The following is a 25,565-nucleotide window of genomic DNA, read 5'->3' as shown; positions in this document are numbered from 1 at the left end:
TCAAAGAACCTTATCTATACCTAAACTGAAAATAGTATTTCCAATACAATCAATGGAGTTAAGATTCGATTAAAACAAAAATAGCTACATTTTTTTTTAAACATTCAAGACAGGTTTTAAAAGCTTTTCCCCAATTTCCCATCTCTATTACATCAAATTCCTGTAAAAGGTTAGCCCATAACCTCAAATCCACGTAAGGTTTTCTCAGTTAACTGCGAACATGCACTACATCTCCAGCGTAGTTGTCCATTATTGCTAAGACACAGGTGAGGGCATATATAACCAATAATCAGTATCAGGAAGGCAGCAGTGAAACATGCTCCACTATGATTACTTTCCCAAGCAATAACTGCTTTACATATATTTTTTATATCTATCTTCCAGTTCTGGACTTCTTGCTAATGAAGTAACTAACTATAACTTACATTTCTATTTTTTTTTAGCAGTGGAATAGATGGTGGCAAGAAAACATACAGGATGAATTACACTTCCTTGAGCCTTGGTAAACTGACTTATAAGCAGAATGTATCACTCATTACAAGATGTAAATTGCTAATCTTGATGTTCAAAAGCTTCAGGGCCCACAAAAAGTTCAAAGTTCTCAAAAGCCTTGTTGGTGCTATTCCTCATAAGTTCCTCCCCTGCTGTGTCATCTGCACAATGCTGTGGGAAGCAGGCAAGGCTGCTCCCTCAGAGAGTCTGTGACTACCACAAGCAACACTGAACTTCTCACCCAAGTCTCTTTTACTATGATAATGCAATTTCACATAGTGCCTGTGTAAGTTCAGCTTTCATGATGCTATCTGGAAATAAAGGGAGACAGGGAGACAGCACACTGAAGAAAAATAATTTTAAAAAAAACAAAACACAAACGCAAAAAAAATCCTGCAAGAATACTTCATCATATAGTACCTTTCTTTCTCCCAGCTCATCCAGAGTAAAACATCCCTCTGAATCATTTTGTCCACCACATGGCTCAGGCTGAAATATAACACCTGATCACCAATCAATACAATGAGAAGTATATGAACTCCTAAAAACTCAGCTAAAAGTTCAACTGACATGAGAAAACTTTTAACTAATGAATTTTGCAATTTGTAGTAGAATGCTGACTAATTACTTTTTTTTTTTCTCAATGATCAGTTAGTGGTAACTACACCAAGGTAATCTTGTGTGCACACAGGAATTTGTATGATAATTCTGGGATTTATGGGGTTTTTTTGTTAAACAGTAACCCCTTCGCATCAGCTGAACTTATGGTCCCACTGCAATGCTCTACATCCAAAGCCATTTGGAAACAGAATTAGTACAGAACTCCACTCTTGCTGAAAGGAACCTACTGCCATGAGTATAACATGGGAGTTTTAAAGACTGTGCTAAGAGCACATTTCTTTTTGAGTGGTGTTCAGATCAATGGTTTTAACCTAGAATGCTCTCTGTGAAATTCAGCACAAAAAGAAACTCTCTGTTTTACTCTCTGTGCCATGCTGCTGCAATTGATATTAACAAAAATCAGATAAAAGATCCTTGATTTATAGGCAAGTATTTCCTGAAAGAAGTCCAGAACCTTAGAACTAGGGCTCTTCTGTGGAGTCCACAATGTCCCATATCTGTTCATTAATTGAGTCATAGCTGAATACCAAAGCTCCTGACCAAAAAAAAAAAAAAAAAAAAAGCAAAGATTTAGGGTACAGGCTCTTTTTTGAGAACTGAGAAAAGGGGAAGACTATTGTTAATAGGATCTGCAGCTGTTCAGTCTTAGGTTTGTTTTTTTTTTCCTCCCCCAGTAAAAACTTAATTCAATGATGGGTAGTGTTTAGAACATGGAACAGGAAGGAGTCTTTGCTCAAGTCAAAATTAACAAATCCTTGCTAAAAGAAAACAATGCAAATCTACATTTTTTTCCTACTTGAAAATACTGATTCCAACTACAATTCTTCTGTAAGGCCTTTAATACAGTCCCCCACAACAGTCTTCCCACTAAATTAGAGACATACAAGTTTGATGGGTAGACTGTTAGACGGGTAAGGAATTGGCTGAATGGCCATGTCCAAAGAATTACAGTCAAGGGTTCAATTCTGAGTGCAAATCAGTAACAAGTGGTGTCCATCAAGGGTCCACACTGGGACCAATACTATTTAATATCTTCATCAATTAAATGGACAACAGGATCGAGTGCACCCTCAGTAAATTTCAGATGACTCTAAGCCAAGTGGTGCAACTGATTCACTAGAGGGAAGGGATGGCATCCAGAGGGACCTTGATAGGCTTGAGGGGTGCACGCAGGCAAACCTCATGAAGTTCAACATGGCTAGGTGTAAAGTCCTGCACCTGGGTTGGGGCAATCACGAGTATCAGCACAGGTTGGGGGATGAGTGGATCGACAGCAGTCCTAAATTACTAAATTATTTTAACTGGTATTTTGAATGCTAGGAAATAGGGGTGTAAAAGCAGAACCGTAAAAAAAACCCACAAAACACTGAAAACCTGAGATCAGAGAAGGTACAGAAAACAGAGGAAAAATTGGAAGAAAATAAAAAGTTCATTAAAAAAAAGTTTAAAGGCTGATCCAATAGAGAGCAAACCAGTTAAAAATGTCAACGCTTATGTAATGCAATGATTACTATGTCAGTCAAATATCTTTACAAAAGAAGATAAATACATCCACAGGAGACAAACTACGCAAAATCCTCTCAAAATTGTTTCAAGAACCTATCACCACCTAGTTACAATTAAAAATAATAAATTAATACCTTTAAATTGAAATATCCCACTAAAACAGTAATCAGAATAAACGCTGATTATGATCTGAAACCACAAGTTATGAGACCAAGCCATAGAAAATAGGAAGAAAAATACTAATTCTGCAAAAAAGCAATTAATATACGGAATCATTTATGGATATTTTGCACTGATTTCTTTCATAAGACTTTTTTTAATTAAAAAAAAGGTGTTCCAAAGCCTATGGCTAGAGTACTGACCTTTTTTTATTAGTCTTGTTTATTAGTTGAAAAGGCAAGCATGTTTTGCAGATTAGGTAACTAGAACAGAACAGGAATCAGAGAGGACACCTTTTGGTGATAGCAGTTTGAAAAGATAGATATGACTGTTAGCATGTCACATGAAGCAGCAGTAGGACATGTTCACTTTATACTGTATCTCAATAAACTGGAAGAAGAATAAGCACTAATGTGATCAATTCCAGATACTTCAAAACTGCAGGGGGCAATAAAATTCAAATTGATATGGATAGACTAGGAGCATAGAGAGAAATCACTATGCAGTTCAGTGCAGATAAATTAATGAATCTGGGAACAAAATTAATCACATTCATTTCAATTAATACATTTTGTAAAGTTATTGAAAATTTTCCATAACATCAGTTTGGTGAACAGTTTTAAAGGACATAACAGATTGCTGTTACTGACTACTGTGTTTATGAACCATAAATAAAAAACAATTACTATGTTTAATCAGATTTAATATACATCTAGAATGTATAAACAACTGTAAGCACAAATAGGAAAATCCTACTTTTCAAGCTGCTGCAACAATACGGGTGACCACTGTGATGAGAAAAAAAAGACACATCTAATAAGTTTTCTTTCTAAGTTTCATTGCTGGAGAACCACCCTAGAATTCTTTTATTATAGTACACAGAGGCAACCAGTTACTGTTATGAGATAATCTGAGATTACACAATTTGTAATCCTGTAAAATTATGGAATTAATTTTTGCTATCAGATTAATCAAAGGCTCAGCTATTCTTTATATGTTCTGTGAAGACTTCACAACATTATCTACTACTTCTGTACCAAAGGACTGGCTAAGGAGAGAGCACCCAACTCAGCAGCTTGTAGTGCTCTCTGCAAAGGTTTTCTTTTTGGAGATTTTGTTAGAATGAGTAAGAGAAATAGGTGAGTTTAAAAAAAGTGCAATGAAACAGAGCTTTTGAAGGCAAATATAGGATACAGCAATATAAGTAAATTTAAGATAGGAATGCTTTACCATTTCCATGGGTGCTCTTATAAGGACATTCTATTATTTTTACCAAGGTAGTATGCTAAAACTTCAATATGTTACTTTGTTCATTTGGAATAAGTTGTGACTAAGTAGAAAGAAAAGTCACCTTAAGACGCAAAACAACTTTACATCTTAAGAAATGAGCTGTTTTGTCTTTGAAAATTTTGATAACATACTATGTTGCATAACAGTAGCGTTACAATGCTATGAAGCTTTATTAAATCAAGAGAACACAGTATACCAAGCTTACTGTTGGTTGTTGTTTGATTTAAACATACATGTTTCTGACATCCAATTACATACTCATTAGCTACATGTGTGTAAAAAAGCAGAAAATTAGTTGAAGATAAAGAGGGAGTTCAGGAAGTGCTTTAATAGGCTATTCTTTAAATTGATATTACAAAACCCATCATATATCTGCTATGCTGAGGTTACAACTTGTTTGTTGTTATAAGTCAGTCTGATTTTATCAACAGTTTGCTTACATTGCATATGCATAGTAAACGGCTCCCTAAGACATACGAGGCTACTTAAAAACACAAGTCTAACAAATTTAATAGAATTAAACTTAAATTGGAAACCAGACAGACATAACAGCACTGTCCCTCTCAAATATGTAAACAGTGGTCTGTTGATAAAAAGAGATATTTCTTCCCAGAGACACTCCCTATGCTGCTTTGTTAAAGTCCCATCCCCTCGCCACCTCTTAAAGCAACCAATTGTTTGCAGAAGATTCTGCAAGCACAGGGTCCATCTTCATTCAGTAACGCAAGGTCCATTACAAGGAAAGACAAGGCCTGAAATGAAGTAAATCTACATCAAATTGACTGCAAGGCAAGCATAAGCACAGGTTGATTGCACAAAACAACTAGCATAAATTGTTCTCGCTGAATAACCTGGCGTGCAGTAACAGGAGTAGGAGGCTATGCAGACACATAGGCCCTACAGTCTACTCTGCAGTTGTCTACTAAACCCAGCTGTACTGCCTTCTCCAGTTCTATCCTGCTTCCTCAATTTGCACCCAGTATACCTCAGTATGATCTAACTGACAGCAGTCAGACCTCAAGTCCCTTTCCAACCAAAACTGTTTCTGACAACAGGCTCCTTCTACTAGCCCACGTTTCTTGCCATAACATGGTTCAGCTTGTTTAGCAGCTCTCATTCTCCAATTTTAACTTTCTGAGATTATCTCCCCATTCTTTGTGTTATATTACTGCTTGAAGGTATATTGTCAGGGCTTTTGAATACTTCTCTTCTGCAGCACATATCATATACCTAGAAGTAACATTTCTATAGGAACCGAGGGTTTTTCTCATATAGCTAACTACTCTTGACATCCAACTCACATTACGCTTTCCCCATTTATATTAGAGGTAATAACAGCATAGCAACAGTCAACTAAAAAGTGCCAAATGGAAATAAGGCATATTATTTGCATCTGTTTATCATGCAAACAACAAAAATGCCTGCAGGACAGAGAAGTAAAGCGTGTTAGGAGGGCTTAAGGGAAGACTCAGAACAACTACAAGGGCAATTACAAATTACAAGGGTGAGTTTATTAGTTCAGCTCTACAAAATATTAAAAACGAGCAAACTTTTGAGCCATGGAAATAACCATTATTTATGAATAAAGAGCCTAAATAACCCAAAAGTATTAATTCTTTTATATTCTGAGAATACTAGGGTGGGGTTTTTTCTTCCTTTCCTAGTTCATGTTCTTAGATTGTGCCTCATTCTAAGAACTAATTGTGTGTATAAGCATCTGCTGGATAAAACTGAACACAAACTTTGAAAGTGACTCTGTCATGATATATTTATGTAATATTTACCAGTGGATTCATATCCGAATAGCAGTTTATACCTGGTATATTATTTTGCTCAGTGTATAATTTGATGGGGTTGATAGAAATATGTGGGTTCTACAACTTCACAGTATCCAACCTATAGACCAAACCCAAGTTCAAAATCTGTTAGTGGGCTTCAATGGCTAAAATAATCTTCACTTACAAATTTATATGCATAATCCATCTTTTTGAGAGTTTTCTTGTGAAAGAACACGCTCTTTCACAACCTCTAGTTGACATACAAGACTAACATTGCATTTTACACTGTCTTTATAGGATAATGATTATTCAAGTGTGACTGAAAGGATTTCAAGGTCATTTGTATTAATTTGTGTTCTTAGTCTATGTTGATTTCTTACATTATGATAAAAGAGAAGCCTCGAGTTGAAAATGCACATGACATTGTTTCAGTTCCACAGATTAACTTATTTTCATATTGCTTTGAAAGGATTCATCGCATAATCTCTTTCACCAATATGCAAAACTATATCAAGAAAACAAAGTCAACAGAAATACTTTACTTCCAAGTTACTACTCCTTCCAAGCAAAACCAACACTATTAGATGAAGAAATGAACAGAAATATTTGCTAAAATGTCTCCAAGACAACTACTCACTAATTCAATTCATCGTGACAAACAAAACCCAACTATCTGTGGATCTAACACAATACAAAGACCCACACATACCACAACATCACACACACATACACACAAAGAGAATGAGCCAGCTGCAACAGAATAGCTACCTGTGCCTTCATTACTCATTACAAATCTTAGCTTGGAGCCTGTAACCTAGTTCTACCTTAGTCCATTTACAGTATTACTCTGAAGAAAAAAAACCAAAACAAACCACCACACACAATAACAACAAAACCAAACCACCACACACAACCCACAACAGTTTGCCAGGGTACTACTGTCATTATAAATCAAGAATCCTTTTTAAACATAGAATTCATTGTAACAGGGAGCTAAGCCAAACATCTCCCAAAAATGCATACATACATGCACACACCAGATTCTGATGAACTGTACATGTGGTCATATGCATATACATGTTTGCATATGTATATATGCATACACTACACACCCTTTCCCTAATATATACATATGATGTAGTCCAAGCTCTACCATCACATATGGCCTACTACCAACAGCTTCATGATCATCAAGAGTTTGCATGTCATCAATAAAGAGTTCATTTCTTTCACTAAGAAGTATCTATAAATAATACACGATTTATTAGGAAATGCTACTGGATACATCCCAGATACAGAAGTCAAAAAGTTTGTAACAAAAAATCAAAACTGGACTTCTAATTCACACAACTTCAAATTCTGTACTCATCACAGTTTGTACAGCAAGAGAAAGGACAAGCTTCCTATAAACAGACATAGAAAAGGCATTTTTTAGTGATATCTACAAGAAAGAATATTGAGAGCTTATTAGATATTTTTCACATTTTAATAATATCAAGAGCAATATATTCAAATTTCATATTCCTATGTATATTTCTGTGTAAGATTTAGAAAGTTCGATAGAGAAAAAAAACAAACAGTTTTTTTAAGTAACATTGACTAAATTCTCATCACAGTCAGGGTGACTGCACTCCTGATAAGTGTGGAAATTTTCTTTCACTCCCTTCCAAAATTTCTTACTCAAACCCATAAATTGCATCTACTGGGAAAGTATTCTTATCTAATTAGACAGCAAAAGTGAAATGCATAGGTTTGAATTAAACTTTGTCTTCCCTCTGACTTAATAACCTTACGTAACAAAGATTTCTACTGTTACAGCATTCTTAAAAGTTTTCATGTCTGTCACAATCACATAGCTCATACATCTGTTGGATCAAAGGGAGAAAAAGTGATATTTGATTACCACTTTCAAGCTTACATCAAATATGTAATTTGTTTTGACACCTCCAAGTTTATTCACAGTTGCATTTTCTAAGAACGTCCTATAACTCACTGAAGTGTTAAGTTTCATCTAGCTAGTATTGTTTCTGTAGTTCTACTTTGCTAGCATATAGCACAATAAGACACAGCGCAGAAAGAAAAAAAAAAGCCACAACTTGGACTACATTACACTGAAGAAGTCTCACAACAGCTACAAGCCAGGAAAGCATCAATTCAAGAACTGCAAACATGCAGTTTCTACTTCCTTCCGTAAGGGTTTCCTGTAGATATCTTCCAGAATGGTTTAACTAAAAGTCATTTTATCAATTATTGACATAAACTCCTACTTCTAAGTAACCAACCAAGTTCTCCAAACGTAGTGTATTATTTCTACTCGCTCCAGATTTTCACTCGGGATACAAAGCCATTTGATTCTGTGATACCCTCTCAGCACTTGTATTTGCTATTCAGCAGTTACAATCCAGGGCACAAAGGGAACAGTCAAGTTATCTGACAATATATTTGTTTTCACATTAACATGTCAGCATTCACAGATGAGACATGGAACTACTGTATCAGTCTGTGAACATGAGTTCACCGAGTAGACAAGCACTAATACTTTCACGTCTCGTCATTTTTCACATTCATATTTCTAAGCGTGAGAATCATTCTTGTACTGCACGCTGTTTGACTATCAGGCATTAACACTAAGCACAGCTAATTATACTTTGGTTTTTCTCCAGAGATTAGTCCAGTAGGAAGAAATAATATGAGAAAGAAAAGAACAAGAAGCCATTTAACACCTTAAGTATCAGTAGGGTGTATGCAAACTGCATATTACAAGCATGAATACTACAAGCATTCAGTTTTATTCTTTCTTTTGCAAAATCAGCTCTAAATGTTGAAAAGATTAGATCCTAGCCAAACCATCAGGCAGAATAGTAAAACAAACAGGAAAATTTTATAGTTAAAGAATAATTTAGTGTAATTCATAGCTCCTATAAGAAATACTCACCAAGATCTGTATTGGGGCCAGCAAGTAGCTGCTTAAATTTGTCTAATCGGGATGCTTCTCTTTCAGTTAATGCAGGAGTAACTGAGGTATTATAGTCTGCCATTCCACTCACCAAGGGAGGTGTGGAAGTTTGTGGCAGGGACTGTGATCTCTGCATGCAAGAATTTTCACTAGCATTATCTGAAGGGAAAAAGAAGCATAACAGTTAGCCTCAGCTAGTGCAAAGGCTACTAACAACTTGAATTTAATTTGTAAATTTAAAACAGAATTATGTTTTGGAGAAATGTAAACTCAAGCACAGCACAAGTTTGGACTTCAAATGACTTGGATTTAGGAGGAAGAGAATTCCTCTTTCAAGCAGTATTCCACAATTAAAACACATCAATTAGAGGACATACTAACAGCAAGGCTAACTGATTTCTAACATCTCTGTGATACTGAAAGCTGTTTCTATCCCCCTCACCATTCTAAAGAAAAAAAACACAAAAAAAAACCAAAACCCTGGGAAATCATTGCAATTGGTTACTTTAAAGTTTATACATAAAACATGCATGGTTTTCTCCAGTTTTTCAAGATACTTTATGCAGTAGCATTTTAATAACAATTTTTCACAATAGTAGGAATACTATTAATTGCATACATCACGGTGCAGTTAACCATTAAAATACATTCAACAGTGCAAGTTCCTTCCAAAATTGAGGATTTATTAAGGCTGCAAACAAAAAAAGTTTAATTATTCTTCCCTCACCCATGTGTTTCTTGCACACATGCTTTATGGTTTAGTATAGCATGCAGTATCTCCCTCAGATAAATCAATATTGATTTGTAATATTTTCCTGTGGTATTAAGAAAAGGTTAGGAAGCGGTTAATGTCTTAAATGGCAAATATTATAGCTCTCCTCATTTGATTTTCAAGATCTTTTTCATACCTGATGAACTCGATGTATGACCTTCACTGACTGATTTAACAAGCCTATTATCACCACATGCAACTGAAGACAGCTCTGCAGATTCTACTTGTTTCTCTTCCTGTAGATGTTCTTCCTGAAATTTATGCTGTTCTTGTAGCTTGCTGTGATTCTGAATTACTTTGTGAGCTGTTTCCATGACCACTTCTGTATTTAAGTTTTCAGCAGCTATTGCTAAGAGTTCATCATCATCATCCCCAAGATCCCAAGCATCACTTGTGTTACTTTCAAATTCTTGGAAAGTGCTGACTTTCTTTAGTTTCACTGGAGTTGTAGGTGGCTTTGAACCTGGTTTTATCAAGCTATTCAAAAATAAATAAAACAGTATTTAGAGAACTAGCAATGGAGTAAGCAAAACACTATGGATAGGGCCAAAAAGCCCAAAAGTCCATGCTTAACATTATATAGGTAGCAAATATTTATCTCCCTCCAGTCATGTTACTGCTACGTCCGCCCATGATAACATACAGCTGAATATGTCTGAGAACTGGGGCAGGTAAAAACTGACTCTTCTTGACTTCAAATAGAAGCTGAATAAATCCTTACTTCTCTTGTCTTAAAAAAAAACAAAAACAAACAAACAAAAAGACCAACCCCAAAGTCAAATAAAAGGAATAATACTAGAATAGTTTACAAGATAGACAGGACACACTGCACTTCTCTTGCTTCATGAACTTCTGTAGAGATTTCAGGCCTTTCAATGCAATTGCTGCTTAACAACACAGGAGCAGTAATCAAGTAATCAGGTCTACTCCTAAGTCATTATAAGCAATCACGTAATACAATCACTGCCATAAACAAATCAAGTCTCACCTTAAAACTCATTAAATCTATCATTCCTCCCTATTCAGGCACTCCAGCACAAATTTGCTTCAGAACTTTGCTCTTCTCATAAGCAGGTTACTTCCTCTAGTTACTAGTCTAAGTGTACCCCTGTGTGTACTTTTGTCCCTCTGTCAACACACAGTATAAGAGAGATGAACCAAGTATCCCTCCCTAGCTTGGCACTTGTTCTTACTTACAGTAATGCAAAGCAATCATGCCTCCCTTCAGGTTTCAGCTAAATAAGGCATAAAGTTGAGAGAGTTTCCCACTGCTCTCAAAAGAAAAAGAAAGTTAATGCCATTAACTTCATTGTCCTTTCTGACCATCCCTGTCTTTCTGCCTGTGCCAGTTTACCTTTTTTGTGTTAAGACAAGGCAGCCAGAATTGGAAATCAGAAAAAGTTCTCGCACAGTCTTCATACAATGTTAGTAATGTTTATGTTATGCATCACAGGGAATATCTTTCCTAACAGGTGCTACAACGTTGACACTTTCGCCAAACTTGTCATCATTGTTTAAAATAGCAAGGTCTTTCTCCTCTTCTGTCATCATATCAAGCAGTAAGCTTCTACTTTTTGTCTCTCTGTATAACTCCACATTTTGAACCAATTCATCCCATTCCTTTTTCTTCAGTCCTCAAGGGCACACATTTCAATTGCCTTCGACTCTGCATCATCTGAAAATTAACTAGCACATGTTTACTTCTTGTGCCACTTCAAACCAGCCCTTGAAAAAAGCTATTAGAAGTATGACCTCCTTCCAAGCCAATACTTTTCCTTCTAACACTATCTTCTGCCCTTACCACTTTGGGCCATTCATTTCATTGGTCATATAATTTTCCCAAAATTCTCACATACACCAACATTTTAACAGCAATGCTGGTTTCAAAGGAGCTGTGAAATCTACCAATAAACCAGAAAAAATTTTGCCCTTGACAAAGCTTAAAACAAACTGCTTTAAAAAAAAGACAATAAAGCAAAATATAAAAAGCAGAAGCCGTCAGAATGCAGCATTTTGCTAAACACCTCAGCCATAAGGAGATGAAAATCATTCACTTGCATTAGTTTTGAGTTATCAGCATGAAATTTATTTGGTACTAAAAGTGTTTAACATAATGTTGCCATTTTCATGTATATTGTGTTCTTATATCGAATAATCATCATCTAAGGTAATAAACTTTTGAATCACTGTAAAATCTATTCTACCTACTGTCTTCTCACTCACAAGCAAAATGCCCACCTTTGCCTCAAAATAATCTACACCACAACCTGACTCTTTCCTTTTATAGATAGACAAATAAAGCCAGTCCATCAACAAAGATGAATGAAGGAAAGCTGCTTACACCTGGGTTGTAAGCTTCATCTGCTAAATTAAGATTAATATTTACCACACAATTTCCAATTTATAAGGCACTGCAAACAGATAAAAAAAAAAGTCGGCAATCTATGTTACTTAAGAACTGAACAGCTCATTTGTTGCTCCCAATATGGTAAGTACCAGGAAGTCACAAAAGAGAAGTTCAAACAGAGAAGTCAAGATTATGACAAAAACTGAAAAAGGAAGACTAATAATAAACTTTATAGCTGACGGGGAAGAAAAAGAGGAGAGGAGATCCAAATTACCTGGAATATTTAAAAATTAGGTTAACTTACGTTCCATGCAATAATGGATCAAAAGGCGGATGCTGAGCTCCATACACATGTTGAATACTAAAGGAAAAGAAAGAGAGTTATCACAAAAATAATAAAATATTTGGGGGTTTTCTGTGTATTAAGTAAATAGTCAATAATAAACAGAACTGAAACGTTCCAAGTGCTTTCCATTTCAAAGAATCCCACATACCACTAAAAATAACAAAGCTGAAATTGAAAGGTCTACTAAAAAGTAACTTGATAAAAATCAGAGATTTGCCAAACGGGAACTCTTTTTGAGGCCTAGACTAACTTAGGCTGACTTATTTTTCTGACCAGGAATTAAAACAAGGAAAAAAGTTAACTCCACAATAAGAATCTACACTGCTTTTAAATTCTTTCTCTCTTCTGATTTATAATTTCTTCATTTATCACTTGCAAAAAAAAAAAAATATTCTCAAAGAAATGTCTGTAAAGATTTAATCTTCTATATACCCTTGTCACCCAAAATCCATCCAGTCAATTCTTAACCATCACTAAAGTACAAGGCTGATAAATTTAAAGACAAATGCAAAAGATGGCATGTTAGAGAATAAAAGCCATGGGAGTACTAAAACCAAATGCTTTGAAATAAATAAGCTTCCAAAGACAGATTTGTTCACTACAATCTCTAACATTACAAAATAGCATGTTACTGTGTGAATAATAAAACTCTACAAACTAAAACTTCATTTCCTCCCAGTTTTCAGCTATAAAATTATTTCATAAGTAAAAAAACTCCACAGAAAATACATCAAGATTTACATGTGGCTTCATAATGGAAACTATTACTACAAAACTCTTTGATTGTAAGAGGAGCAAATCATACACAATATTAACATCTGCCTAAGCCTGTACTAAAAACCACAGAAAAGGAAACAAACATGCCCTCCTGACAAATCAAAACCAATCTCCAGACCATAAATATAAATAAGTCCAACCTTAGCAAACCTGAGATAGAACCAAGCCAAAAAGACTGTAGTCATAACAAATTTCAAGAGAGGCTTAGACTTATACTACAGGGGCAATATTAACAGTAGTGAAATTAACCCTAGAGATGACTGAGAGTGGTGGTTTATAAACTCTATTGATATTTATGTGATTCTGTGCAAATCAAAACATCAGTCCACCACCAGTCTTTCTACATGACTGTACACCATACACTCCACGGTCAAGTCTCTGCGCTCACATGAGGGTCAGTTGTCACCTTCCATTTTGGCATGCAGACAGAATCTGCCTTTTCCTTCAGACGCTCTATGAATGACCATGATGGAAATCCACCCAAATATAAAGCAACAATGCTCTCCACACCACAAAAAAAAAAAAAACACAAAGAAAAAACAAAAGCACATTCTCCAGTGTCGTCATTTTTCCATATGCCTGCAGTTGCCTGCAACTATTCATAGACCCTGTGTAATCAAGGAAGGTCAAAAGTGTTTTACTCCCAAAGGAATCAGCAAAGTTACAAAATAAGTTCTGAGAGACAAGAACAGTTAGACTGAAAGAGTTAGTTTCCACTACCGGTTAGTGCTTATGGGTAAATGAGAATGAAAGAAGTTAAATGAGCGGTATTATTTTGCTGAATTCAGGTAAATGGTATGAAGCATAGAGTTACTGTTCTCTGAGAACCAAGAACACGCATCATTCTTACAGAAAGAACACACAAAACCAAATTACTGTGAGAACAGTGTAGGGATGGAAGCAGAAAAAGGTATTGTTAAATAAACACCTGAACATGTGTTCCCAGCCTGATGTAATGGTTAAGGAGTTAATGCGACTTTGGGGATGTATTCCCTTGAAAATTTTGATTGGGAGAACATGTTCGTAGCTCTTAACAATGATACAATGACTGGGTCTGCTGTTCACACTTCAGGAAGAAAGTTGAGAAATTGTTGGTATTTTGAAATATCAAGCAAAAGCTAAAATATGGCTATACGCCTGTAAAGTGCAGCCTCCTAGGTAGTACTTCAAGATATTGTAACTGGTATCAAGTCACAAAACATCACAACTTGTATCATCGCTAAAAGCCACAAATAGGTTCTCCCACTCAACATTCTCCAGGGAACACATCCCCAAAACCAGGTGAACTCTTCTGACCACGACATCGGGCTGGGAACGCGCGCGCAGACGGTTATTTAACAACTTTTCTGATACGAGTTATAACTAAGGCTTCCTGAGTCCACCAGCGACCTGCGATCGGGTAAGCGGAGGCGCCCAAGGCTGAAACGCTCCCGGCACTGAGCTGACGGAGAACGCGAGGGCGGGACGGAGCCTCCCAGCTACGAGCAGCGACCGGCCGGACACGCTCCCCCCACAGGGCACAGGACCTCGGGGACCCGCTGGACCCCGCGGCCGAGGCGGCGGGAACACGGCGCTGGGGCAACGAGGAAGCGGGACGGGCCCCGTGGCGGCAGCGGCGGCCGGGCTGGGCAGACCCGCTCCCCCGCGGCCCGGCACCAGCGGGCTGGAGGCTCGCCACGCCGCCCGGTGCTCCAGCGGGCGGCGGGACGGGCCCGCGGCCGCCGGGCAGAGCCTCCGCCCGCGGGCCCCGGCCTTCCTGCGGGCCCTCTCACCTGCCCGGCACCTTCGCGCCGCTCCGCTTCCAGAACTGCTTCCTGCCCGCGTCGCTCGCCATGGCGGCCGTCACCTCATCCCCCTCCCCGCCGCGCGGCACGGCGCGGCGCGCGGCCCCGACCCGCTCCCTCAGGCTTCACTCGCCCCCATTCCCTCGCACAGGAACGGGACTGAGCGCCGCCATCTTGGGACCGGGAAACAACCCCGCTCCTCATTCGCCTCCCCAGGCGGCCCGGAGGCTTCGGCCAACCAGAAGTGAGAGTGCTGCCGGGTGGGTCAGGTTGGGCCAATCGCAGCGAGGGAGTGTCGGGCGGCGGGTGGGGCGGGTCCTTGGGGCAGCGCCTGCCGCGGTGGCGGCTCGGTCCGCCCCTCCCGTCATGGAGGCAGCGCCCGGCCTCGCCCCCTCGGGGAGGCCGGCGTGGGCTGGGCAGAGAGGCGGCGAGAAAGCAGCTGGCAGCGGCGGTGCACGGCGCCGGGAGCTTTGGCCGGGTCCTGTCGCCGCTGTGTGAACCCAGGCCGAGGCCGCCGGCGCCGGGGAGCCTCTCCCGTCCCGTCCCGTCCCGTCCCTCCCCTGGCCTTGTCGTGGTGTGTGAGGTACCAGCCTGCAACGGTACAGAGACTCACTCTTGGTTCCTGTCTGTGATTAACTAAAGCATTCCTATAAAGTCGGTACCACTTCGTGGTACTCCGAGTATGATGTTGTCAGGTTTTAATCCTTTTTGATTTAACCGTAAGGAGTAATTCAGAGTACTCTCCGGGAAGACATGCAAAACTTGCCATGTCAATGGAAGGAGACATCATTTGAAGAGGACAAGATTTCAATCAAGTTAGCTCTTAACACTGTTTTATAACAAAATACATCAAATTTTCAGATTTTTTCCACTTTATTTTTTTCCAATTATTTACTCAGCTACCGGGGGGGGGGGGGTGCGCTTTAATCTTTCTCAGCTTTACAGTTTTCCTGAAGATTGGACTTATCCAATCATTGTATCCACTTCATTTATTTGCTTTGAGAGGATACAAGGTTGAGGGTCTTCCTGTCTGTAGAGTTCTCAGCAATTCTGATCCAAGGATACATCACTTCTGCAAACAAAATAGGTAAGGTTTTATGTTACTCGTTGGAGCATGGCACCTGAGAAGACAATGCTGACTTACAGAGTTTTTTGCTGCATCCTAATGCAAGACTAATTTAATATGTCAAAGATTGTGCAGGGAATGTTCTGCCATAATTAACTCAAAAACTGGCATGTAGTACAAAACCTGACCTGCAACGCAACATTTGTATTTCATGTGTAAGTTATTTATTAAGAATAAAAGAATAATGAAGATTTCTGCCTGCTTTGGGATTTACTTTAGCAGTTACCTTCTAAGAACTGACAAAAATAAAATGTTTCACAGATCTTGCTAGATCACTGTCCATGAGTGAAAGCTGATGTCCCGGTAATTTCAGTGCTACTTATATATAAATATGCTATGTGTAGTATCATCTTCTCTACTTGTGACCTTCAAATAGGATCCCTCTTACAGATTCTGGACCTGTAAGCTTTTTGTAATGCATCGTGACCTTGAGTATCAGCAGCTTTAATAGAATACACAAGAAACATAATGTAATATGAACTACGTCTGTTAGCTGAAGTGAAAATGAAACCCGCAAGGTCATGAGTAGAACTTTGCTTGGTCTTAGCTAGATAAATTTAAATCTAAATTAGACCTGTTGCTGTTAGAATACCAAAATGATGTACTTTCGGTTGTGACATTCAAAAAAGTGATAAACCCATAAAAGATACATTCTATCATTAGCATTAATATGGATGTTGAAAATAAGTTCTTTTTATTTGCTCATTGTTCGTATTTCTCAAAGGGTAACTTAATTAGATTCAGCCTGGATCGCCTAAACCATCTGTCATCCTTGTAACAGTTGACCTGAATCCTGAAGTAATGCCATTGAACTTCTCTGTCAGTCTGGTGCAGCCATGTGGAACTTCTGGTTCATTTTAGAAGTGGAGGTTTTACTGAATTACATAATGAAGTCAGTACAAATTTAACTATTATGTAGTTTTCATTATATTCAGTATATGTTACATTGTGCTTAAGTTTTTAGGGTGGTGCAGAATTTTATACTGGAAACAATTGTTGCATTCATTTGTTCACATGAACAAGTGTGACCTGCAAATGGAGCTACCTTTGTATCAAGAGGAACTGGAAGTACACACTCACAAAATCTCTGTCTGCTGCTGTGGAGAGCTGCTGCCAGTTTAGACCCTTGGGCTGAAGTCATCTAGAGCTGGACTGGGCCCTCTCTGTTGTTGACTCTCAAGAAGGCAAGGAATTTTAATTCCCTTTCTATTAACTTTTATATTTTTTCCTTATTCTGTGTTTTATTTTATCCCTGACACAAACATCTGTTGCCAAGGTTCTGGAGAGGGAAGGGATTTGGAAGGAGGAATCTTTCAAGACCCCATCAGGTAATTTAGGTACAATTCTTTGTGCCCATCACATAAGGTGATCTGACCACAAAGAGTGTGTCCTTGAAAAGGACTTATAAAATGGTATTAATAGAGTATCATAAAAATGTAATTTCACTGCTATACAGGACTTGGAAGGAGAAGGTGGTCTGAACACCTACTTTAGCAGTGTTCCTGCTTAACTTTTTTGGTTACAGAAATGTAACATGGGCGGCTGAGGGAGTACACAGATTCCACTGTCAACCTCTTTATTGTGTTTGGGAAGGAGATCTGCCAGTGTTCAGGTGCTGTCATTCAAGGAGTATAACAACACTGCATTCACCACTGGGACTCACCTACTGCAGCTGATTAGCATAGTCTTCAAACACTCCCAAGAATCTAAATAAGCACTTGGGAAATTGGTTAATGTTGAGTTGCGCTTGGCTGTAGTTACACTGCTTCAAACATCCAAACTATTTTAAAGTCTGTGCAGCTACATTAACTAAGCTCCGCCCTACTGGGATTGAAGTATAAACTTGCAGTAATATTTCAGTTACCACTTGCATGGGAATTTTTGTTACTTTAGAGCAAGAAGAAATACTAAAAGGCCTACTGCAGTATTTGTTTTGTTTCATGCAAAGTTGTATGAAAGAATTTATAGTTAGGAAAAGGTTTGTTGCCAGCATGGGCAAATAAAGTATTGAGCCAATGAGAGGTTTGTGGGCTTTTTTCTTTTGTTTCCTCCTCTTTCTCCTCTGCTTTTTTCACGGGCATTTTTCAGAATCAAGTCACTGTGTACAGTTGGTAAGTGTTATTGAGGATGCCCAGGAAGTTTCTGTATGTTCTAAAATGTAGAAATGTAGCCATGTTCTTGGCTGATCAAAATTAGGAGTGTTGTAGCTTGCACTAGCAATGTTTCCAACAAAGTAGACACTTTATTGTTTATTTAGTGTGATAGCTGGTGAGCTATATATGCAGGTGTTTCAGTGGACATTCAGTTATACCAGTTTGTTTTTCAGCTCGTCTGTTGTAGAGATCTGCTGATATGGTTACATAGGTAGACTTTTCAGTAGAGGTGCAGTGTATTTTGGGAAAAGAGGCTTTTCTGATGATGCATGGGAAAGTATAGATTGATGCTAAACATAATTAGCTAAGCTGACAACAGCACTCCCCTGCTAACTTAGCTACACTCATACCAGGAGGATTTGCTGATAAAGTTGTGTAAGCTAGGGAGTGTGCTTTTTCATGCTTATCCTTACATCGCTGTGTCAGCAACACACTGTAATGTAGGTGCAACTGTGAGGTGTAGTTTAGACTGACTGTTCTACAAGCTAACAATACTACGTTTCTCCATACACATTTTTTTGTTTGCTTTAATCAATAAGGAAAAAAAATTTAAACTGAATTCAAGTGAGCCACTTCCATGTTGAAGAATTAGTTTCTGCACATGTTTTTACTGTTTAACAAACTGGTGGAAGTGCTTCTGAATGCAGCACACAGGGCTTTCTGTGGAGGCTGATCACTCTTTCTGTTTGGTCCATGCACACGCCTTTCTACCAAGCCATTTTATCCATCATCTACTTTATTGTAAATATCATGGAAGAAGCAGTACTTCAAAATAAAATTGAGCAAAGGGAGTGAAGTTGCCAAGCAAGCTAACCCAAAACCAGCATTCTGAACTGTCATGGTTTAACCCCAGCCAGCAACTAAGTACCATGCAGCTGCTCACTCACCTCCCTCACAGTGGGATGGGGGAGAGAATCAGAAGGGTAAAAGTGACAAAGCTCATGGGCTGAGATAAAGACAGTTTAATAGGTAAAGCAAAAGGTGCGCACACAAGCAAAGCAAAACAAGGAATTCATTCACCACTTCCCATGGGCAGGCAGGTGTTCAGCCATCTCCAGGAAAGCAGGGCTCCATCACACGTAACTGTTACTTGGGAAGACAAACGCCATCACTCCAAACGTCCCGCCCCTTCCTCCTTCTTCCCCCAGCTTTATATACTAAGCATGATGTCATATGGTGTGGGATATCCCTTGGGTCAGTTGGGGTCAGCTGTCCCTGCTGTGTCCCCTCTGAACTTCTTGTGCCCCCCCAGCCTACTGGCTGGTGGGGTGGGGTGGGAAGTGGAAAAGGCCTTGGCTCTGTGTAAGCACTGCTCAGCAATTAGTAAAACATCCCTGTGTTATCAACACTGTTTTCAGCACAAATCCAAAACATAGACCCATGCTACCTACTGTGAAGAAAATTAACTCTATCCCAGCCAACACCAGCACATGCACAAAAAGAAAAGGGTAGTAGAAACAGAGGGAGCCACTTACACTAGGGAAGACAACAATCCCAGAGGGTACAGTACTTGTGACAAAAAGACAGAGGGCAAGGTAACATAAATGGGAGTAGTAGTCATGTAGAACCATGGAAGAAAGAGCAAAGAGATGTTAAAGAAGAGGGATAGCCAACAGCTAGATTGAAACAGGTTAGACATCGTCCAGCAAATCACATAGTCACAACAGCTCTTTCAGTGCAGTGCAATTTTTCTCCAGAAAATTGCAGAGGAAAAAACGGGGAAGGAATCAGCATGAGAGAGTAATAGCCAGGAGGAGTCATCATTGCAGACGAGCAGTCATCATAGCATTTTGTAACTTTTTCTCTGTAAGTCACCTTCCCTATTGCATGAGTTGAACAAGATTTTGAAAATAAGAGCAGAATTGCCAAAATACACTTATGCTGGTAGTGCACATGTATGGAATTCTGCACACTCACACTTTGAATTCAGTAACAGTGCAAGATGACTGTGAAACAGAAAAGAGCATAAATAAATTTGTGCTGTCTCTGGGTAAATGTCTTTGTCTCTTGTTTCTTCTAGAAGAGTGATCAATGTGGTTAGTTTTCAAAAGCTGTCATTCACTAAAATGTTAGTAGCAGTGCTTATGTTTACATTTCATGCATTTTTAGGTGAAGGGTTTTAGTTTTATTTTTATCTGTGTCACAGCTTCAACTCATAATCTGACACCGTCTGTTGGGCGTAGCCTGGAACAGCAGTCTGTATCCAAGGAGTGCTTGCTCACTGGCAGACCAGTAGATGAAACTGCTCTTTTCTGAAGTCTGATGCAATATGCAGTTGAGGCTTAAATGACTCGGAGGAGGAAGGATGCTTTGTAAGTGGAAGTCTTGGGTAGAAGACAGGGAAGCTGGCAAGAGCAAGGGGTCTTCTTTCCAACATACTTCTAGTTCCTTGAAATTCCACCTTATTATGCCTTCAGTACATAAAGTGAAGGTTTAAACATAGCATTGCAGCATGACAGAACTTCAAACACAGAGACATAAATCAATGCATATTTGGCTCTGAGCCATGATAATTCTCTTCTGTTCATTGCTGATAGTAATTTGTTTTCTTTAAATTCTACAATTCCAATCAGTTTATAAACTTCACATTTAACTTGCTATCAGACCAAGGTGAAAAGCAAAATCATTGGAGCATTTGTTGATTTTTCCTCAAACTAAAAGATCTTCTCAAGTTATTGGGAGAGCTTTGGAGGTGCCAGAAGACCTGCTTCCTACTGTGGCTTGAAGAGGAAGGAGGCAATACTGTTTCTCTAAAGTCAGTAGGAGTAGGCAATTCCTTGGAGCAAACACAGAACCACTTTTTTTCCAAAGTCATAACAAATAGCAAAACTGCCTACTGTTGCTTTAATGTAAAAACTGGACATGAAATAGGGCAGAATGTAAAAGATGGGTGTCTGGAGCTTTTCTTCTGAATCTACAAATTGCCTTTTTTAAAAAAAAAAGTATCGTCTGTAATTAACTGGAGGGCAAAACCAGATTTGGGCATGTAATATGAGAGTGAGTAGGGCTCTTGGATCTCTTAGGTTTCTTTTTAGAACAGCCACACTCATCTTGCTAAGTGGCCTCACTTTTTTTCTTCTTCGTAAAGTTTGTATTACTGAATTTTTCAGAGAAAGTACCTGAAGCAAAGTGTCTTGTAACTCTAAGAAGGAGTTTAACAGCAGGGTTTCGGTGCTTTGGTTCAGTCTCTGTTTTGGTCATTTTGGTTCTAATGGACAACTTCATCTCAAATTTCAGGAAATGCACCAGCATGGAGAGAATTATTTCTCAGCTTTATTTACTTTTTGGTTATCCTGCTGCTGCTGTGACTGCTGATACTGACCTGCTCTGACCTGTGGTTTAGAACAACCTCTGATGATTTGGTATGTAGATCTTTGAGTCTTCTTCAGTGTTGAAAACCTCCAGACCTATAAAAGTCTATAAAAGACATGTTCCGTTTAGTTCATTCCCTGGCCAGTCTGTGTTTCTTCTCGTGTTTGATCCATTGTTCTCAGAAGATGTATTCAACATGGAGACATTGCATTTGGTATGCCACTAGCATAAATCATGTCCTTGGCCCCTTCCTTTTTTGCTCAAAAAAAGCTATTTAGGAGTTAATCTTTAACTCCTCCCATGTATGTAAGAAGAATGGAGACATGATACTACACAGAAATTTTGACGGATTATCTTCAGCAGATATTTTCAGGCATTAGAACACATCAAGCTGTGTGTTAATTGGCATCTACAGTTTATCTTGACAGCATACATTTGTTCTCTGACAATATTCATGACTGACTGCTGCAGGGTTTGTTTGGGTGGGGTTTTTTTTGCTCTAGTCTTGTCTTTGACCATCCAGCTCCATCACAAGCGCTTTTTGCAATTCTTTTTGTGTTTTCTCCTTGGATCTCTATATCTAATTTAAGTCTCCCACTGACTTCTCTTTTCATGCATCAAAGCCACTGTTAGTGCCTTTTTCATGTCATTTGTGTCTGTATGAGGGATTAGTTTTTGTTGGTGTTTCTTGAGGATAGCAAAGCCTTTACCATGCTGTTCAACCCTGTTTCTCTCTCAATGAATTTTTCTTTGATCCAAATGCATATTAGAAGGTAATTAAGTTTTACTCTTTGCTTTTTAATCCATTTCTGAGTTTCTCTGTATAGCAGTTGAAATGTACATTTAAACTGAAAACAGCCTTCTTCCCTTCTTCCTTAGTGTTCCACATATTTTCAGTATTGAAATCCTATTAATACAATTTCTGTAGAAAAGTATTAGTGGTAGAGTGAGTTCAGGTAGTGTAAGGTGAATGACAAATACAGGATAGACTATAAATTCACAGTTGGCCTTACAGTGTGTTTTATAGATATAATTTCCAAAAATATCTTCAGTATAATACATTATTATTCAAGTGAGTTGTATCAAAATCATGTTTTTTCTTAAAGAGGAATGGAATTTGCTACTTTAGAGGTATGTCTATATCAGGTCTCATTAATTGTTCTTTATTACTTGAATTTTTATTGCTGTTTTTGTGGTTTGTGTATGCTTTTGTTTGGATGACAGCAAAGGCAAACATGAGTGATGAGTATAACGAAGATATTGCAGTTGGAGTTCTAGTAACAGGATCCTTCCAGCACAGCTTTCAGTAGACGAGTACTGAGTGCTCCTGCAGTAACGCTGTTGGCTGAGCTGCCCATTTTTCTAGTGAGAGCACTGGGAAGGCTTATGATTTAGCAACAGAGGGGCTGAGAGCTTGGTGAAAGAGACATAAGCAAAATTATATTGCAAAGAAAATGAGAGTAACTCCAGATATTTGGGTGAAAAGATATCCTAAAGGTAGCGAAGTATTTTATACATTTGCTTTAAATCATTGCTGCTCCTTATCCAAGAGATATACTCTGTTAGTGAATTGGATTTACAAAGTACTCATTAGCTGAAGATTATAAATGTTTTCTCAAATTTAAGAATGTTGGTGGAACAGGGAAAAAAATCAAAACCTGCATAATTTTGTTCTTTTTTACCTTGTTACTTTTGAGAAAGGGGTAGGAATAGTACAAGTTTTTCAGCTAAGGGGAAAAAAGAAAACTCAGACTAAAAAGTAAGAATTAAGTATTTTGCTATTCATATCACTTTCTTGTATAACACAGCATGTAGCATCATGTTGTAAAGTAATAAAAGAAAGAACAGCATAGCTTGTAAACCTTGAAAAGAAAATTTGCAATTTCACTTGAATGGTCTTGACAGTTGTTTTAGGACTGGCAATCTTAGTACAAGAAATGAACTAAGAATACTGACGTAAAACCACCAGAGTCCCTGAGTTTTGAAGAGAAAATGATAAGGCTATCACAGGCAGCTCCTCAGAAGTTAAAGCCATTTTAAGTAGAAAGAGCTCAATGGATTAATCTCTTTTACTAAAATCCTGAAGTATAGTGGTAATAATTCTAGTATGCATGGTCATTAAAATAAGATTTCACAGCTAGCCAGAGGAAATAAATACATTATGCATCATTTTTCAAAAATCTCTCTAAGTCTGAAAATCAGCCATGGGCTGCTGAACAGGAACAATACTGAAATACTAATGAAGCTTAAAAACTTCTGTGTTTTCTCCTTTTTGGCTTCAGTTTGTGAGAGGAAAGATTTGCTCAAGGAGATAGTATCTTATAGTAGACTAACTAATATAGCTGAGGAAAGAACAGATAGGTTCTACTAGACAAACCTTTGCCTGTTTTTTTACACAACCTTAACCCCCCCCCCCCAAAAAAAAAGCCAAGAATTTCTTTAATAGTGAAAAATAAAGTTTTATAAGTACTGCATGACAAAAACTTTAAATTCATAGTTCATGTCATACTGTATTCTTTTTCCCACATTAATAAGACTATAATTATTAATATTATTACTATCAAGCTGATCCCATACAATCTTTGTTGTCTATGATTTATATTAATTTGTATGTAGTACCCTTCTGTTTGTACCAGTTCTCAGATAATGCTAGCCAACATTCTTATTAATGCTCTAAAAATTCAAAATCACTGGTTTTGTGCATTTGTAGGTGGCAAAAATTGAGAGTTGCAAATAATGATAATGGCAATTGCTACTAAAGAACATAGCAGAGTCACAACATGATTTAAAGGTTGGAAATTAATACTAGAAGGAGTTAAGTGGAAATACTATCTAAAGAGGGAAGATAAGCAGTTGCATCATTGGGTAAGGGATGTAGGAGCTTGTCCATAAGTTTAGTTCTTTAAATTAAGACAGGATGTCTTGCTGAAAAATAGGCTGTACTTCAGCTACAATTCGTTGGGCTTGATTGAGGTTTTTGCTGTGTGAAAAAAACTATGTTCTTTGTACAGAAAATCAGATGAGATGATCATAACAGTCCCTTGGGCTGCACAACCTATGAATTGCTCTCAAAGCTATTTGCTTTTGAATTTCTTCTTATTATTTATCTCTCTTTTGGCTTGTATTACTTAAACTCTCTACAATAGAGAAACAGTTACATTACATTGTTTTAGACATTGCATGTGTATATATGTATATATATGAATGCACATTAGATACAGATACTTAATCTTGTATAGAAATCAAATTACAATGTGGTTTTGTTGGAGTATCACCAAGAATAGTGGGCTTTTCTTCTTTGTGGCAAGAGGAAATTTAATGGAACAAATTTATTTAAATTGCTATGTCTAAAAATGGGCTTTCCTATGTTTGTGTAGGTGAAGAAAGAAGGCCACCTCTGCATAGTTTTTAGTCCAGCTAAGATCTAAACTGCTGTCTGGAAATATGCTCTGTCTCTCTTCACTAAGAAGTCAGGAAAGTTTGCTCCTTCTGTAACATGGCTCATGAGAGGGGGTCTGTATCGGGGCCTTTTCCTTTGGAAAAGGTAACTCAGGCACTTTCTTCAGAGCTCTTAAATAATTAGCCAGTTGAAGTGTGAACATATGGGAGCAGTGAAGGAATAAATCACCACAGCAGCAGCTATATTAGCCAATTTTCTGTCTGTTACACACTGCACGATAGAAGAAAATGTCCACTTTATTTCAGTGCTAATAGTTGGCAGTATGCTTAAAGCCAGTAAAATTAATGAGAAGATTATTATGGTAGAGAAATAGAAGTCAGTTTTCATCTAATGCTTAGAAATGATGGATCTAGGATAAAACTGCCTTCAGTAGGCTTTGGGTTTGGCCATGATGTTTTTCATAGCACCCTTGTTCAGTAACCTTTCAGTATCTAACTTAGCTTAGGAAATCTTCTGTTGTGTTTTATAAGCCAGGTTGAGGCTTGAAGCTTGTGTGCTTTTGTTTTCACTCATCTCAAAACGTGAAAGAAGCATTTATGTTAATAAATCCTTGTTTGCATTCAGGTTCTCCTTTCTTGAAGGCAGAGGACTATTCATCAGCACTCTGCATCTCATTGCTCTTTTCATTGTGCTCAAGCGTGTCTGGAGAGGGACTGAGGTGCCCTTGGCTCCACTGGAAACATTAT

General features: G+C 38.1%; 1 protein-coding gene and 1 long non-coding RNA gene across 10 annotated transcripts in view; one reads left to right on the top strand and one right to left on the bottom strand.

The window, feature by feature from the left end:
• The window catches only part of TBC1D22A (TBC1 domain family member 22A), a 188,755-nt gene extending 173,755 nt beyond the window's left edge, over window positions 1-15,000 (bottom strand). For all 5 annotated transcript variants that reach the window (XM_075024915.1, XM_075024918.1, XM_075024917.1 and 2 more), the window contains exons 1-4: window positions 14,817-15,000; window positions 12,226-12,282; window positions 9,711-10,051; window positions 8,782-8,961 (exon numbers count right to left, since the gene is read on the bottom strand). In XM_075024915.1, the coding sequence (XP_074881016.1) occupies window positions 8,782-8,961; window positions 9,711-10,051; window positions 12,226-12,282; window positions 14,817-14,878 (640 nt within the window). In that variant the 5' untranslated portion in view covers window positions 14,879-15,000. The remainder of the gene's footprint in view (window positions 1-8,781; window positions 8,962-9,710; window positions 10,052-12,225; window positions 12,283-14,816) is intronic.
• A 163-nt stretch (window positions 15,001-15,163) lies between these two features.
• LOC142030542 (uncharacterized) lies at window positions 15,164-17,963 on the top strand. Of its 5 annotated transcripts, none has more exons than XR_012650213.1 (6): window positions 15,164-15,427; window positions 15,553-15,643; window positions 15,774-16,846; window positions 16,978-17,138; window positions 17,231-17,282; window positions 17,480-17,963. It is a non-coding gene; the product is annotated as an uncharacterized LOC142030542 (long non-coding RNA). The 5 variants fall into 5 exon arrangements; XR_012650210.1 differs by having other exon boundaries at window positions 15,553-15,915; window positions 16,679-16,846; XR_012650211.1 differs by having other exon boundaries at window positions 15,553-15,915; window positions 16,912-17,138.
• Window positions 17,964-25,565: the final 7,602 nt, after the last annotated feature.

The sequence above is a fragment of the Buteo buteo genome, chromosome 4 (assembly GCF_964188355.1).
Source record: "Buteo buteo chromosome 4, bButBut1.hap1.1, whole genome shotgun sequence".
Lineage (NCBI taxonomy): Eukaryota > Metazoa > Chordata > Aves > Accipitriformes > Accipitridae > Buteo > Buteo buteo.
Note: the sequence above shows the minus strand (reverse complement) of the source record. Positions and strands in the feature narration are given on the sequence as shown.